Genomic DNA, 17,788 nt, shown 5'->3' on the forward strand with positions numbered 1-17,788 from the left:
CAGAGCTCCTCAGCCTCCCTCTGCGCCTGCAGCCGTGCCCTCTCGGTGATCAGCTCCTCTGAGATCTCTTCATAGGGTTTGTCACCAGGGCCTTCTCCCATGACCCAGACCCAGACCTCACCATCTTCTCCCAGGAGCCACTGGATATGCCTGTTGCTGGCTGCCACACAATAGGAGGAGGAACAAATGAGGAAGGAGAAACATATCTGATTTCTAAGCAGTAAGGGATGACTTAAACTGGCCCATGGCATGCACCCATTACATCACTCAACAAAGCCATCATCCTCCAAAGGAGCCCAGGGAGACATGGCCCGCGGGCTCCTCCACATCCCCTGTCCCTCCCTTCCCTCTAGGGGGCAGCATGACAGCCCAGCCAGTCTGCTGGGGCACTTTCCAGGGCCAAAACTGGCATCTAAGACTGAGCCCTCTTGAGCTCCTCATCTGAGAGGATACCAAGTGCCAGGGCAGCACTCACTGTAGGAAGTGACTTGTGTCACTCCTGGCCTGAGGCAGTTAGTGGCTGGGACCCTTCTCTGTACTCTCTTTCTGCTATCCACTGCTAGAAAGAGAACCAGAGACGGTGAATTGAAAAAGGAAGAAATCTGGCACCTGAGTCTCTGTGACCTATATCAGACTGTAATGTGAGCAAGAAATAAATCTGTGCTAGATCCAGCCACTGAGATTTCTCAGTATGCCTATTGGAACAAAATTCACTAATTATTGTGTCTTAAATAGAGATCAGTCTTTAAAATAGGGTGTTGTTGAAACAAATATAAGCTCCTTGTTACGGCTTTAGCAGTCGGGTGGTGAGTGATATCCAGTGGGCTGAGTGACTGAAGACCCATGTAATGCAGGAGCAAAGCGTTTGGTAAACATGTCAAACACGATCACCTAAAAGGCAGGTCCCCATGCTTCCTGAACTTGTCATTCTAAGGGAAGAAGTTGGAACACAAAATCTTAGTAATGTGTATTGGTTGCTAGTGGTCATGTTTGGCCAAGTGTTAAATGAATTCACAGAACAATTGAGTGTTTTGAAACTAGAAATGAAAATGAATAGAGACCATACAGAAATTTGGGAATGCATAGGATTAGAAAAACCATCTCATATTCTTCTAGGGCCCAAATTGAAGAGATGGGATTATTAAAGGTTCCTCATGACAGACCCCAATCAAACTTCTTGGGTGAATAAAATAACCTAGGACACAAAGCATTACGCTGGCTATGAGAATGTGCTGCACTGACTCCCAGCTTCAAGGGGCATAAGTGACCAAGCTCTCCAGCCCCAGTGAGGCAGGAGGTAGTTTAAAGATGGCTATAGAGAGAAGGAAAACCTTGCCTTGGAGCCTGCTTTCTGGGCTAGATGAACTTTTTTTGAGTTAACCTTTAACCCAGGCCTGGGATATCCAGGTCTAACTACAATGGGAGACAGTAACCAGGTAACCCAAGTTATATACAGTAAATCTCTGGGCAGTTTCCCAGTGGTCTTCAGCAACCCTTGGCCAACCTCAGCCCTAATTACCATGTTATTGACTATGCAGTTTTCGCCACACCCCCATGGGCTTTGAGTATGATGACAGTTCCTCCAAGGGCCATGAAAGATCAAAAATTCCACTGCCCAGTGGAACAGAGCCAAACCACTTATTGGCAAGGGCAAAACTTAGACCAACCCTCACTTCCACCCCAAATTCTGAGACTTAAACCCTCAGGACCAGGCCCCCTCAGAGCCATGCACTCTTCTCACTGACCTGCTCCCACCCTGTAGAGTATAATTTCACATTCAATAAATCTTTGACATTGCTGCTCCCTTTTAGTGTTCTGCTCAAATCTTTGTTCAGGACACTAGGAATCTGTTGACTAAGACCCATGATCTGGTAACACTGAGACCTTTGTGCTTACCAAAGCCCATGTTTTTCAGAAGTTTCCGCAGCTTCCAACACGCCACACTCATTCCCGGGAGACACCCATCTCTGCAAAACCTCATTTGCACAGCATGGCTGTCTAGAACACCTCTTCCCAACCTCCCTCTCTCCTTCACTCAAGGTCAACCTGGCACTGCAGTCTCCTCTATCCTCCTGCCCTCTTACACAGCCATGTCCCTTAATTAATCCCTTTCATGATAAATCCCACTCTGGCCTCTGCTCTTCAGAGAAACCTGCCTGACCAAGCATATTAAAAGTGTGATCTCGGGGTCCAGGGATTTAGCTCAGTGGTTCCACCACCTGCCTCGCAAGCACCAGTGGCACCATGCCTGCCTCACAAGTGCAAGGTCCTGAGTTCAGTCCCCGTACCACAAAAAAAAAAAAAAAAAAAGTGTGATCTCTCACAGTTTTACAAAGAACCCCAAGGTAGATGCTCTACAGGTGAAAGGAAGACATATCGGGGTAAAGAGCCAAACACATGCAGTGAATGTGAGACAACATCTAGAAAAGAATTTTAGAAGTTATTCCTGGGACGTGGAAGCAAACAGATGAGAAATCTCCTAAGTTTTTGAGTCTGCACTAAAAAGTGTTTGATTGTTGAAGACTCAAAAATTCCTTGGGTACCCACCTGCAATGAGCAGGAGGCAGGTTACAAGGCTACCCTGATCCAAGGAAGGCTAGTCCAAGGAAGGTTCACTTCAGGGAAGGCAAAAGGGAGTCATGACGAAGGAGGAGCTCACTTGAGTGCTAAGTTTTGTCCTGCCAAAGCAGGAACTGCTCAGAACCTGATCCACCAGGCTTCAGGCTGCTACAAACTGTTTCTTACATTCTCCCTTTTCCAAATCCCCTTAGAGATGCCTGGCCCTGGTCCACCACTATATATTGTGGCTTAAGGGTGAGGCATTGTTCAAATGGCTTGTATTCATAGTACATTCAGACTAACGTAGTACCTTAAAGACCACAGACTTTGAGCTCAGTACAGTGGCTTGCTGCCCTTGAAGGAGTAAGCATATTTCATACAAAGAAGAGTAAAGTATGTAAATTATTAGGATGACAATCTGTGACACTGGAAATGCTATGTCCACTAAGCATAGTCCTCTTCTTGAGCCCACCAATGGCTACAGTTGCCCTCCAGGTCCTTCCAGTCCCATGGGACCTTATGCTTGACTTCTAGTCCATGAAATATCAGAGGAAGTGATTGGTGCCACTTCCAGGCTAGGGCTGTTAACAGTGGATAAGCCTTTCCACATTTTCTCTCTTGTCCACCTTGCAGGAAATAAATGAATCCAAAATGACAGAATTTCAAGGAAATAAAGCAGCTTGATCCATGAGTCAGTGTCTGAAAGAAAGTCACGCAGAAGAGCTACCCAACTCACACCAAACTGTGATGTGATCAAGAAATAAACCTTCATTGTATTAATCTACTAAAATTTTAGGGTTCATCTCTTGCACATGGTACCATTAATTTCCCTAATATAGGAAGGCACTGGGGTTTTTCTTATACATTAAAAGCAATATAATAATAGAGAAACAGGGTTTAATTGTGACTAATATACACAAGGAGGCAACCACTACTAGAATTATAAAACCTGCCCATTCATAGTGGGGAGAGTAAGTGGTAAGAGGCTCCCCACACCTGCAAAGTAAGTAAAGTGAGCAGAGTCTTAGGGTTTGGATCTGAAATGTTCTACAAAGGCTCAATCTGTTGAAGGCCTGGTCCCCAGCTGCTAGTGCTGTTGGGCTGTGGTGGAGACTTCAGGAGGTGGAGCCTAGTTGGAGGAGGTGGGTCACTGGAGACGTTTTGTCCTTGGAGACTTCCTCTCTCTCTGCTTCCTGGCTACCATCTGGTGAGCAGCTTTCCTCCACCACTGTTCTCTGCCATGATGTCCTGCCTCCCCATGGTCCAGAAACAGCACAGCTGGCTGACCATGGATTGAAACTTCTAAAACCTTGAGCCAAAATAAATCTTTCCTTCTTTAAATTATTTTTCTTGGGTATTTTGTAAAAGAAATCAAAAGCTGACTAAGAGAGAGAAAACAACAAAAAAGTATAACTACAACAGCAAACACTGTCAATTTCTACCTACTAACTACCCCAGGCCACCTTCCTCCTTCTCTATAGAACCCCAATTGTTTGGGGAATAGCAAGAAATTCTTATATTCACAAAAGCTGAGTTTCTATCCCATACTCAAAGGACAAATAACAATCATCTAAATTGAGCATGTAGTATTATTCTCATTGGCAAGTAATGGAACCAGGAGTGACTAGATGTCCCTGTTTTTGACAAAAGTGATACAAGCAAAAGTCTCCATGAAGGGCACTCCCTAGCTGTAGAAAAAGTGAAGCTTCTTAAGAGAAAGTCCTTCATTCCTTTCTCTTTTACCCCACTTTCTTTTCCTCTGTGGAATGAGGAAGTGAGGCTCAAAGCTGCTGGAAGACTTCTGCAAGTAATAGATGGGGAAGCTGAAAGACAGAAAAGGATGCACCCTGAAAGATCTTGTTAACAACTAAATTGAACCACTCATTGAAAGACATTGGCAGATTTCTAGTCATTTGAGAAAAACAAGACACTTCCAAAAATAAAGCTCTGCAGTTATTAAATGAAAGGAGATAATATAAATATGAAAGATTTGTTTAATTAGCCAACTATTAGTTCTATGATTTGTTATCTCTGGTCAAGCACATACCTAACTGATATAGAAAACAAACACAAACCTTAAGTATATTTGTTAATACAATAAATGTGAACAGAATTAATTTTATTTAAAAATCTGAGACTGTCAGGCACAATTTAAAATAAAACCCAGTTGTGTTATTTTTTTAAAAAACATATTTTCAAACAAAAAGTTAAAAATAGAGGCAACAACAGACTTGTTTTAAACAAGACTTGTGCAAAAACAAGCAAAAAGGAAGCCAAAGTGGCACTGTCACACAAAGCAAAATTCAAGGACAAATGTGTTAAACAAGACACAGAAGAATACTGTGTGATAATAAAAGCCACAACCCACAAAGATAGAACAGTCATAAAGCTTTATACATCAACTAACATAACAGCCAACTACATAAAACAAAAACTCTGATAAAACAAAAAGAATTTGAAAGTATATACCTATATATATTCACGATGGGGGGTGCTAGGTCTATTTCAGAAGTCAATATGTCAAACACATTTTTTAAAAATAATAATATAGAGGACTTAGATGATACAGTAAAAATTACTAAATATTTACAGATTCTTATTCCATAAATATTGAGAGTATGTTTTTCTTTGTGAGAAAAACTTACAGGCCATCTTCCCTAACAATAATCCAAAACTTACAAATCAATGGGAAAAATACTCATAAAAAATCTTAACTGCTCTATAATCAAAAATATGTCTTCCAGATAACCTGAGAATCTCAGGAGGAATTGGCACTGAAATTACATATTATCTAGAGTAGAAAATATAGCAAGAAATATGCACATTGTTAGCTTAAAATAAAACATCGATTTGAAAGGTTTTATTTTGATGCCCTTGTGAAGATATTCCTCTCTTCAAACACGTAACAACAATGCATACAAAATAACAAGAAAAAATATAGAGGGACACAAGAAACACCTCAATCACATCTTTACACAACACTACGGAGTGAGGGAATCTACAGCCTGCACATCACCTGGGTCCCAAAGCAAATGGTGATCACCAGAAACCTGACTCCTACAATTTAAAAAATCTCAAATACTCTCCAGGTGAGGCAGGACCATGCTGAAGCAAGGTGCAAGTGATGTGCTTGGCAGATCAGTGAAAAGCAAGTTGGAGAAAGAGGCAGACATGAGCACATTGTCCATTGCTGCCCTAAATTTTTTTCTGACATGGGAAGCCATTGAAAGTGGAAAGTGGGGAAAGTGACAGGAGCTCATTTACATCTCGGAATATCCACTCTGCTGGTTTTGCCCATTATGTAGGAAATAGGTGGGGCCAGGGTGAAGGGTGGGGAAAAAGGGAGGAAAAGCTGATTAGACTCCAGGTGAAAGACAATCATGTCTTGAACTAAAGCCATACTGAAGGCATTAAGTGGCTAAGAAGTAGGATATAGTCTGAAAGAAAGAGCAAAATTTGCTTAAATTGTGGCTGTAGTTTGTGAAGAAAAAAAACCCCCAGAAAATCCCAGTATTTCAGCTTAAGCAACTAAATGATCATATTACCAAAATGGGTAACATGGAAGAAAGAGGGTGGAGAAATCAATGTTTCTACTTTGGCCAAATTAAGTTTGAGATGCTTATTAAACTTCCAATAGTTAGTTGAGTAAAATCAAGTTCAAGGGAGATGTTGAGACTAAAATAAAATGTTGGAGTCATCAGTGTACAGATGATATTTAAAGCCAAGAAGATGGATTAGATCAGTGTAAAAGTGAATATAAGAAGTCTAAAGATGGCACTCCAGGACATTCCAACATTTCAGAAAGAGGAGGATCCCAAAGGAGACCAGGACAAAAAGGCCTGTGAGGCAGGAGAAGAGCCAAAAGAAGGTGGTATCTCAAAATCCAAAAGACAAAACATTCCAGGAAGCAAGAGAGGACCAAGAATGGACCCTGGATTCCATCTTCCCTTACGTGGTAGGATAAAGCTGAGAATGGACCATCGGATTCCATCTGCTGATGGGTGGGTGGGATGAGAACTGAGAACAGACCACTAGACTTGGCAACATGGAAGTCACTGGTGTCTTGACAAGGCCAGTTTCATAAGTCTGTGAAAAGCTGTATTTGGAAACTTGGAAATTTTTAGACAAAAATACAAAAGCATATCATTATGACTTCGAGGAAGAAAAGAACTACATGACATTAAAAAGAATAAGTTGTGAGAGGCAATGTTGACAAATTTGTGTGAAGATTAAAGTTTATAATTTCTACATACAAACAAACCACCATAAAGACAATTGAAAGTCAAGCCACTGACTGAGAGAAGATATCTGAATACATATAACCATAAAATTTTGCAACTATTAATAAACATAATAACAACTAACATTTAAGAGGGCTTATCTGCTAATTGCAGTATATTTCATATGTAATAACTTTAAGATCTGGAATAATCTTCTCAACCAGCACTCTTTGGGAAAAATAAGCTCCATAAAACACAATTTGAATGATGATTTTTCTCATTTATCCCAAAGATTACATGTGGGTTGCACTAGACTAGAAGCACTGTAAAGGAGTGAATTCATTACATATAAGGTATGATCAAAATATATGGTGAATATTTAAATAAAAATTTTTAAATTTACTACAGTAAAAGATACATTACCATTAATTCCCCTCAAAATTCCCTCCTCCAATTTAGAACATACTTATCTCATCATTCTTGTTATGTTCTGAAGCAGTTCTGGAAATCCCCTTTCATGAATGTCTTTTTCTACCTCAATATTCTAAATCAATTCAAAATGTTTACAGCAATATCTGTCAAATAAAAACATTAGTGTGTTTCCTTACCCACCTTATTCACCGAATCTTGCATCTTGCAACTTCTGCTTTGTCCCCAAAGTCAAAGTGAATATGAAAGATAAGAGCTGGGCATGGTGCCCCATGCCTATAATCCCAGAGGATCGCCAAAAGTTTGAGGCTAGCCTGGACTACATAGTGAGTTCAAGGCCAGCCTGAACTACATAGAGAGACCCTGTATCAAAAAAAACAAAAACAAAAGAATATATATATACAGACACATGTCTGTAGGAAGGTAAATTATTATGGGCACTAAGACAGTACATAAGTTTCTCAAAAAATTAAAATGGAGTTACCATATGATCCAGCAATCCCACCACTGGATATAGATCTGAAGAAAATGAAATCAGTGTGCCAAGGAGATGTGTGTACTCCTATATTTGTAACAGCATCATGCACAGTAGCCAAGAAACAGAATCAGTGTCCATTCATCAAGAGAGGAATGGATAGAGAAAATATTCCACACAGAGGAATACTATTCAACCTTGGGAAAGAAGGGCAGCCTATGATTCGCAACAATACAGATGAACTTGAAGGACATTGTGTTAAGTAAAATATGCCAGGCACAGATAGACAATTATCACATGAACTCACATATATGTAGAGTGCAAAAAGTGGTTAACAGGGGCTGGAAGCAGGAAGGATTGGGGCAATGTTGGAACAAATAAAGAAAAGATACACATGTAATTGAAAGACTGGCCTTGCTTTAAAATTTTGCAAGTCTGTTTAATGTCCAATCTAATAGGAAGCAGATGGATTTTTTCATATCTTCTCCTGCAACTGCTTAATTGTGATATGTAATTTTTTGTTGAAGTATATTTTTTAAAACTTTGATTTCATTCAGATATGTAGGTGGTAAAAAAAGAGAAAAATTAAAGCTTTGCCAGATATCTTTGATACTACACCAAATCCAAACAATTGGTAGTTTATTAAAGGTTAGTTACAATCAATAAATAATGAAGCCACATTAATAAATAAATTATTATACTTTGTTAGATTAAAATGCATTAATCATGTTTTGTTTTGTTTTGTTTTTTACGGTACTGGGGATCGAAGCCAGGAACTTCACACTGAACTACATCCCCATCCCTTTTTATTTTTTATTCTGAGACAGGGTCTGGCTATAACAAAGTTGGCCTGGCTGGACTGGAATTTGTGATCCTCCTGCCTTAGCCACTCAGAGTATTGTGATTACAGGTGTGCTCAGCTAGTTTCTCAGTTTTATCAGTATACCTTGAAAATGTATGATTGTTAACATTAGGGAAAGCTAACAGAGTTATACGAGAATTCGCTGAACTGTGCAAGTCTTCTCTAAGTCTACAGTTACTTGAAAATAAAAAGTTTAAGCATTTAAAAAGCAAAATAAAAGTCCATTGGTTTATTTTTCACTCTGAATAGAGCTTTAACTCATGCCTGATTTTGCAACATTACTCATTGATCCTTTGGAAAATAGTGGTTCAATGAATCAAGCAGATGTTCCATATATGAACTTATTTTATTTTACAATATCAGAAAAAGTTGCATTTATAAATACCCCTATAGATCTTATGAGAAAAGTCATTACATTTTGGGCAATTCGTAAGCTCATTATGGTAGGTACAAGATTTCCAAAAATGTTAACTTTTCCTTGAAAGCAGGAATTTTATCAATGACATAAATTTTATCATTGGCTTTCCTTCAAAAAACAGACTCACTTTATTCATTTTCAAATAACCACATCTGAAAATATATATAAATGAAGCTAGCTCATCACAGAACTGAAGTAAGTACCACATAGCACTTTTCCACAGGATGCCCACTGCTTTATGCATACTGCCTGTTTGTCACACAATAAAATGAATGAGATTTATCATTTCATCAAGGAGTGAAACCATCAATTTATTGTGAATGTTTGATGGTGAAAAATGCAATGACTATTACAGTGCCAGCAGATTCAGCCACTGTGTTGCTTAGTATTCCGTCACTATGACAAATTTTGACTCACAGTTTTGAGTTTCTATCCATGATTGAACAGACTCATGGCTTTTATGCCTTGGGTAGAGGGGAAGAACAACATGGTGGGAACACATGGCAAAGCAAACCATTCACCTCATGGCTTAAAGTGGAGACTAGGTCCCACGTACTCTTCAAGGGCACACTACCAATGACCAGAAGACCTCCTGCAGGTCCCGCCCCTGAAAGGCTCCAGCACCTCCAATATCACCAAGCTCGGAACTATGCTTTTAACATTTGGGCCCTTTCAGGGTATTCCAGATCCAACCAGTAGCTCCCACTATCAATTTTGCATCTTGAGTACAGGTTAGCATTTTTTAAGGTACATAACATCTTAATGTTATTATGAAAATAGACTGGACCTGTTGACACCCCAGAAAGGATCTCACAGACCCACAAGAATCCAGGAACCACACTTTGAGAATCACTGGAAAATAGTAGAGTTTAGTATTTTTATAAAATTCTGACTGGGGTCCGGGGATTTAGCTCAGTGGCACCATGCCTGACTTGTAAACACAAGATCCTGAGTTCTATTCCTTATACCAAAAAAATAAATAAATAAATAATTTAAAAAATAATAAAATTCTGATTGAAAATATTATCTAGAATATACAAAGAATTCCTGTGAATGAATAAGAAAACAACCCTACAGGAAAAGTGCAATAGGCACTGTAGCAAACACTGTTAGTTATCTACTGGTTACCCCTCTAGTTTCTGTCCACTGCTTCCTTGCTATTAATACTCTAAATTTAATCCAGACAGCAATCTGCTTGCTTACAATTCTCATAATTTTCTCAGTCACCCTTCAGGCAAGGATGATCATGTGACAAAGTTCTGACCAATGAATATAAGTACAAATTTACTGCAAAGTTGTGGGAAATATTTTGCTGTTCTGATATATATGCCACTCACATGAGCAGAAAATCAATTTCTATTCAACATAAATTGCTCGTCTTGGGCATTTTGTTGTAGCCACAAAAATGGAACTAAGACAGTGGGAAAAGGAGTACTTATGGAAGTACTTGGTGATTGGATATTTTGTTGTTTGCAGCTTAACACATTCCTATCAGGTTATTGATATGAACAAGCATTTCAAAGGAAACATAAAAATTAATGAATGCATTAAAAATACTGAACTTCTCCACTAATTAAATATAAACATATTAAACAGGAAAAATTTTCACTCCTACAAGATTGGAAAGACTGAGAAAGTCTAAAGACAGCAAGTGTTGGAAAGGATATAAACTAATGATAATTCTTACAAACTGCTGATAGAAAGCATGATACAGCCACTTTTAAAATAGCAATATTTTGTAGAAAAATTGAAAATACTTCCTACTATTACTAAAGAATAGCACTTCTAGGTAAGTAATTTAATAAGTATCTTCTACATGTGTTAAGAGAAATCTGAACAAAATGATTCCTGAAAATATGAAAACCTGAAAAATATATACTCAATAAAGAAAAACATAAATCATGGTATATTTTTATAATGCAATAGTGTATAGCAATAAAAATAGATTTGAACAACATAGTTACATCCCTCAAAAAATTTAAAACCACAAAATTAAATTAAGGTTACTATAGTATAGTATAGTAATAAAATATCATTTGAATAAATAAAATTAAGTGACATACTACTTATGGTGACAATATATATTACAATAAGAAGCAGACATAAACATGATATACACAGGATTCATATTAATAGTTACATATGGTAAGAGAGATGAGGAGCAAGATTGTAGAAAGGGATCAAAATGGATCTCAGAAGTATCTGAATGGTCTACATTAGAACAAAAGAGGTACTTATATAATCTTTTGATAAAGATATTATGGGCCTGTGAGTATTTACATAATTTTCTATTGTACCTCTATGTTCAAGTGTTTTATGATGAAAAATATTAAAGGTATGATTTTAAAATGCATAGTATGTATAATCAGCTGGGTGTGGAGCCACATGGTTATAACCCCAGCAATAGGATCAACATGAATTTGAGGCCAGTCTGGGCTACATAGTGAGTGCAAGGACAGACTGGACTACATAGCAAAATCCTGACCAAAAAAAAGTATAATCTAAGATATTAGTAAAAGAACAATAAAAACAAAAGAAAAGTAGGCAGAATGGAAAATGAAAAGAAAAGCTAAGATTAACGAAATAGCATATATCACAAATAGAGCTAAACATTTTTTCTTTGGAAAATCTAATAAAATAAGAAAGTAGTTGGTATGTCTAAATAAAAATGAAATAAAACAAACTATACAACATTAAGAATAACAGACAATATAAAAAGTGATTGTAAGAATATATATGCTATATTGTTAATATATTTGAAGATATTTTAGTTTATGTGCTCCGAAGCAAGCAAAATAAATTTGAAAATATAGAGGTAGACATAAATCTTTGTGACCTTAGATTAGACAAAGGTATCTTAGATAAGATAAAAGCACAACCATTTTTTAGCTAAGGGCTGGGGATTTAGCTCAGTGGCCCCACACCTGCCTTGCAAGTGCAAGGTCCCAAGTTTAATCCCCAGTACCAGAAAAAAAAAAGCACAACCATTAAAAGAAAACATATAAATTGAAATTTTAATGTTTTTGCTTCAAAGGACACAACCAAAAAAGTAAAAAGGCAGCTCAGAGAATGGGAAAACAATATTTGTAAATCAATATCTGATAAGGAACTTGTATCTAGAGTACTTAAAAGGACTCTTAAAATTCGATAATGAAAAGACAACCCAATCCAAAAAAATGCATGAAGAATTTGAGCAGACATTTCCCTAAAGAAGATAGAATGTAAAATGGTGCAACTGCTTTGGAAAACAGTCCAGCAGTTCCTTAAATGTCAAAATATAGAGTTACTAAATAACCCAATGATTGCACTCAAGAGAAATGAAAACATAAGTCCACACAGAAATTTGTACACAGATGCTTACTGAAACATTATTCATAAAAGCCCCCAAAGTGGAAACAAACCAAATGTCCATTAACGGAAAAAGGAATAAACAAAATACAGTATATTTCTTAAGTGGAATATTATTCAGGGGGATATAAAGAATGAAATACTCCTACATGTATAGATCTTGAGGGACAGTGTGTTTGTTTGTTTGTTCATTTTGCAGTGATGAGGATCAAACCCAGGGCCTCCCATGTGCTAGTCAAGTGTTCTATCACCAAGCTACACCCCAGCCTCAGATCTTGAACTTAGTATAAGAAGTCAGTTCCAAAGTCCACATTCATACATTTTAATTCATATGAAAGTCCAAAATAAGCAACTCTATGAGGCAATAAAGTATAGACATTCCTCACTTAACAACTGAGTTCCATTCCCATGACTAGGTCTTTAATTAAGTTGGTCGCTAAAAGGAATTGAACATAGTATGTACATTACAATATTTAGAACAAAAAATGGTCAAAGGAAACTCCAACTTGATGACTTTGCTTTTTATTTGTTTTTGTTTTTTGTTTTTTGGGGTTTTTTGGTACCAGGGATTGAACTCAGGTCTTTGAGCTTATGCAGGAGGAGGCGAAACCACTGAGCTAAATCCCTGGCCCTTTGCTTTTTATTTGTGTACATGCTGTACTGTATTGTATAACAAAACACAAAACTACAGTATTATCTTATACAGTACAATCAGCAAAACATTACAGTAATTCTATAAATAAGGTGTACTGTAAGAAAAAAGGCTCTATAATGATGTACAGAACTGTACAAAACACACCAAACAGGTTGTAAGTCCAAACAGTCATTAAACAGGTGGGTCATTAAATGAGGAATATCTGTAGATTACTGTTTGCTAAGACAAAATGCAGGAGGAGGGACGACAAAGGGATTGACAGTTAAATAATATTCTTAAGGTGATGAAATATTCTGAAATAGTGATGATGGTTGCCCATATCTGTGAAGGTGATAGGGCTGGGCATCCCTAATCTGAGGATCTGAAATCCAAAAAGCTCCAAAATCTGAAACTTTTTGAGTATCAACATAGTGCCACACTATACCCTATGGAACTTTGTTCCATGCAAAAAATTACTAAAAATATTTTATAAAGCTACATTCAAGGTATATGTATATGAAACATAAATGAGCTTTGTGTTTAGACTTGTTTCTCAACCCAATGCATCTCATTATGTGTATTTAAATGTCCCAAAATTTTAAAAAATTCAAATTTTAAAACACTTCTGGTCTCAAGCATTTCAGATAAGGGATGTTCAATCTGTACTAAAAACCATTGAACTGTACACTCTAAATGGATGACTCATATGGTGTGTTATACCTCAATACAGCTGTTTTTAAATACCCCTTGGTAATTGATAAGATAAATAGAAAAAATAGTTGAGTTATAGTGACATAGTGATGGATGTAGCTTGAAATGTATAGAACATTAAACAACAACAAAACACTTTTTTTAAGTGCATACAGAGCATTCACCAAGATAGGTCATATTTTTACATATTTAGAAAAACTCAACAAATACTAAATGTTTGGAATCATTCATGTAAATTCTCTGACCACGATGAAATCAATCTAGAAATCCATAACAGAAAGATATCTGAGGGAAAAATATTTGAAACATACAGAAATTAAGCAACACAACTCTAAATAACCTGTGGATAAGAGAAATCTCAAAGTGAACTAGGAAATATTTTAATTGAAGAAAAATAAAAACAACATAATAATCTACAGGATTTAATGAAAGTAGTTCATTGAGAGAAATTTGTAGCATCAAATGTGTATAGTCAGAAATAAAAAGCATTTCAAGCCAGGCATGGTGGTGCACACCTGTAATGCCAGCACTCAGGAGGCTGAGGTAGGAGGATTGACATAAGTTCAAGGCCTGTCTGAGATACAAAGTGACTTCAAAATCAGCCTAATTACAGAGCAAAATCCTGTCTCAAAAAAAAAAAGCATTTCCAATCAATGGCTTCCACTTCTACACTAAGTAGAAAATAGATTATGTTTTTAAAGTAAGAAAAAATATTTTAAAAGTAATGGCAGAAATCAATGAGATAGAAAACAGAAAAATAAGAAAAAACAATGAAAAAAATACATTCTTTGAAACCATTAAATTGATAAAAATTTCACCAAAATGATTATGATAGCAAGAGAAAGAACATAACTTGCCAATATTAGGCACAAAAGATAGGTCATCACTACAGATCCTACAGACAAGAGAATTTCATGAACAATTGCCTATCGATAAATTGATAACTTAGATGAAATAAAGAAATTCTTTTTGTTTTTCTTTTTTTATTTTATAAAAAATAAGATAAAGTTTAATAACAAAATAATAAGAGAATAACAATAGTTAATACACTGTGTACCATTATCTTCAAAGTAGACAGTCAAGGTATGAGACATTGACCCAAAGACTCTTACAGAGAAGAAACAAACATATCACAAAATTTTCTTTTCAATGAACAAAGATAAACTAATAGTATAAATGAAACAAATTCATATATGTATTAAAATATTTTTTAATCAATAGAATATGTAATTTGGGGAAATATTTGAACTTCTCCTTCTTCTGATGTTCTCTCTCTCTCTCTTCCCCCCTCCTTCTTCCTCTTCCTCTCCCTCTCCACCTCTATATATGTACATATATGCATGTTTTCGTGTTTCTCCCATGAAAGAGAAACCAGGTGATAGTTAAGCTTCTGTGTCTGACTTATTTCATTTAACATTATGTTCTCAAGTTGTATCCATTTACCTACAAATGCCTCAAGTTTATCTTTCTTTATGACAGTGTAGTACTCTATGGTGTATACATACCACATTTTCCTTATCCATTCGTGTATTGATGGACAAAGGAAGCAAACACTACTTGAATAGCTCTATGTCTACTAAAGAACTTGTATTTATAATTTTAAATCTTCTCACAATGAAAGCCTAGACACAGCAGACATTACTGGTAAACTCTATTAATCCTTTAGGGAATAAATAATATCAATTCCACACAAACTCTTCCAGAAAATGCAAGAGAAGAGAATAAACATATTCCAACTCATTTTTATGAGGTCAGCATTACCCTGATATTAAACTAAAGATATTTCAAGAAAATTACAGACCAATATCTCTCACAAATGCAGACATTTTTTAATTCTTAATAATGTATTAGCAAGTGGAATTCTGAAATACGTTAAAAGGATAGCTGGGGATATAGCTTAGTGGTGCCCTGCCTGCCTGGCAAGCACAAGGTCCTATGTTCAATCCCTGGTACCGAGAAAAAAAAAAAGGAAAAGGGTAATTTATCATGACCATACAAAGTTTACCATAGGAATTCAAGGCTGGTTCAACATTCAAGATTCAAACAAAGTAATTCTTCACATCAGCACACTGAAAAAAGAAGCAACGGTCATCTGAATAGTTGTAGAAAACACATCTGACAAACCAAACATTCATTCCTAATAAAAGTTCTTAGCAAACTAGAAATACAGGGAAAGTTCCTCACTCTGATAAAATGAATCTCCGAAAAATTTACAGTTAACACCATACTAATGAATCAAAGATTGAATGCCTTCCTCTAAGATTGGGAATAAGGCACAGTTGTCTGTAATCCCAGCCCTCAGGAGGCTAAGGCAGGAGGATTGTGAGTTTGAGGTCAGCCTGGGATACATAGCAAGTTTAAGACCAGCTGAGCTACATAGTGAAATCCTGTCTCAAACAAACAGGGTGCATGATTCCTTAACATAAGTGAACTTTAATCTTCTGGAAAAATAAAAAAGACTAGGAATATAGTAGGACTAGGAATAGGAATATAAGTAATGTGCTTAATTTTATTTTTATCAGCATATGCTTGCAGTACATAATGATTACATTCATTGTTGGCAGTCGGAACACATACATAACACGTCTTAATTCTTTATTTCATCCCCGTCCCCCTTCTTCCCCCATTCCTCTATCTCTATGTCTCTTTCCCTTTTGCAAAAGATCTATCTCCCCATTTCCTATTATCTTTTACTTTTCTCTTTAACTTATCTATATTTGGGGCTTCTCATATAAAATAAATAATGCAATATTAAGCTTATGTATCTGATTTAATTCACTTAATATTATGGTCTCAAGATGCATCCATTTTCTTACAAATGACTCAAGTTTACCCTTCTTTATGGAGAGTAGTACTCCATTGTATGTAAATACCACATTTTTTTAAGCATTTATCTGTTCATGGACATATAGGCTGCTTCCAAGATTTAGCTATTACTAATTGTGCTGCTATAAACATGCATACACATGGATCACTATAATATGATGTCTTTAACTCTTTCAGGAAGATAGCCAGAAAAGGAACAGCTGGGTCAAATGAAATTTCCTGTTTTACCTTTTTGAGGAATCTTCATACTGATTGTCAAATACAACACACCAAGCTTCCCTGGGACCATCTTACTTCATCTTTACACAAGGTGGAGTACAGTTCATCTCCAGTTTTTACATAGAGTCTTGACTATCTTGTCAACATCAAGTTAATAGTGAATACTGCCATGGTTAGGCAGTAAGCAGAGCCAAAGTTTACCCCAAACACCATCATATTCACCAACATGCAAACCCATCTGGCATAAGGAGGCAAAGGCCCAGCATGGTATAGACACAAGGTTCACAGTGGACAGTCCCAAGCTGTTTTACGTCATATTCAATACCATCTTTGCTGTGTGTGTCACTAGCAGAGACATAAGACTAGGCCACACTAAACCACCATCTCATCATTCTCTCCAACTTGTGACTGTAAAATGATGCCCCAGCTCAAGGCCATACGTCCTGTTGAAGAAGTGTTTCTTGGGACTTGGTGCAATTATTGTTAGGGAATCCACAGCAATCCACCTCCAACCCCACCTCCTTGTCTGGAATTCAGTACTGAATTTTTTTACAGAGTATTGAACCCAGGGACTCACACATGTAAGGCAAGTGCTCTACAATTGAACTCAGTGCTGAGAACTCAGTCCTGGAATTCAATACTGAGACACAAGAAAATCAATGTGCCAATGAGGAGCTAGGACCCTAGTCTTCCTATTGCTCCTCACCAGCTCAATTGTCTCTTATGAAACAATGTCTCAAGCACAAACTACCTCAGCTGTTAAAGGAGGGAGTTGGACACATTCTGGAAGCAGGGATGAGAATACCTAAATCTTTAGCATCTCACAGAGTCTGAATGTGAAAACCCAACCATGGTGGCCTGAAAATAAGCACATCAGTAAAATGATAGGATAGAAAACAAATGATCCTTGCAATCTAAGGTCATTAATTTTGAAAGGACACAGAAAAAATTGATGTGAAAATGAACTCAAAGAATTTAAACCACAAAGTATAATGCAAACATCTGTTGCTAAATGGGAAAATCATAAGAAGCTTGCTGATCTTTAGGTGAGCAAAACCTCGAAAGAAGTAATGCTAGCCACTTTAAG

At 36.8% G+C, this 17,788-nt stretch overlaps 1 protein-coding gene across 1 annotated transcript in view; it reads right to left on the minus strand.

Annotated features, from left to right (window-relative positions):
• Sh2d4b (SH2 domain containing 4B) overlaps nucleotides 1-17,788 on the minus strand; it is a 115,920-nt gene that overhangs the window by 73,189 nt on the left and 24,943 nt on the right. Inside the window, exon 1 of the mRNA XM_021246757.2 lies at nucleotides 1-17,788. This exon is cut by the window's right edge and continues 24,943 nt beyond it. Within this exon, the coding sequence (XP_021102416.2) occupies nucleotides 1-251 (251 nt within the window). The 5' untranslated portion in view covers nucleotides 252-17,788.

This window comes from Heterocephalus glaber, unplaced genomic scaffold (genome assembly GCF_053883595.1).
Source record: "Heterocephalus glaber isolate CG9 unplaced genomic scaffold, H.glaber_assembly_v1.0 deba00001755, whole genome shotgun sequence".
Taxonomy (NCBI): Eukaryota; Metazoa; Chordata; class Mammalia; order Rodentia; family Bathyergidae; genus Heterocephalus; species Heterocephalus glaber.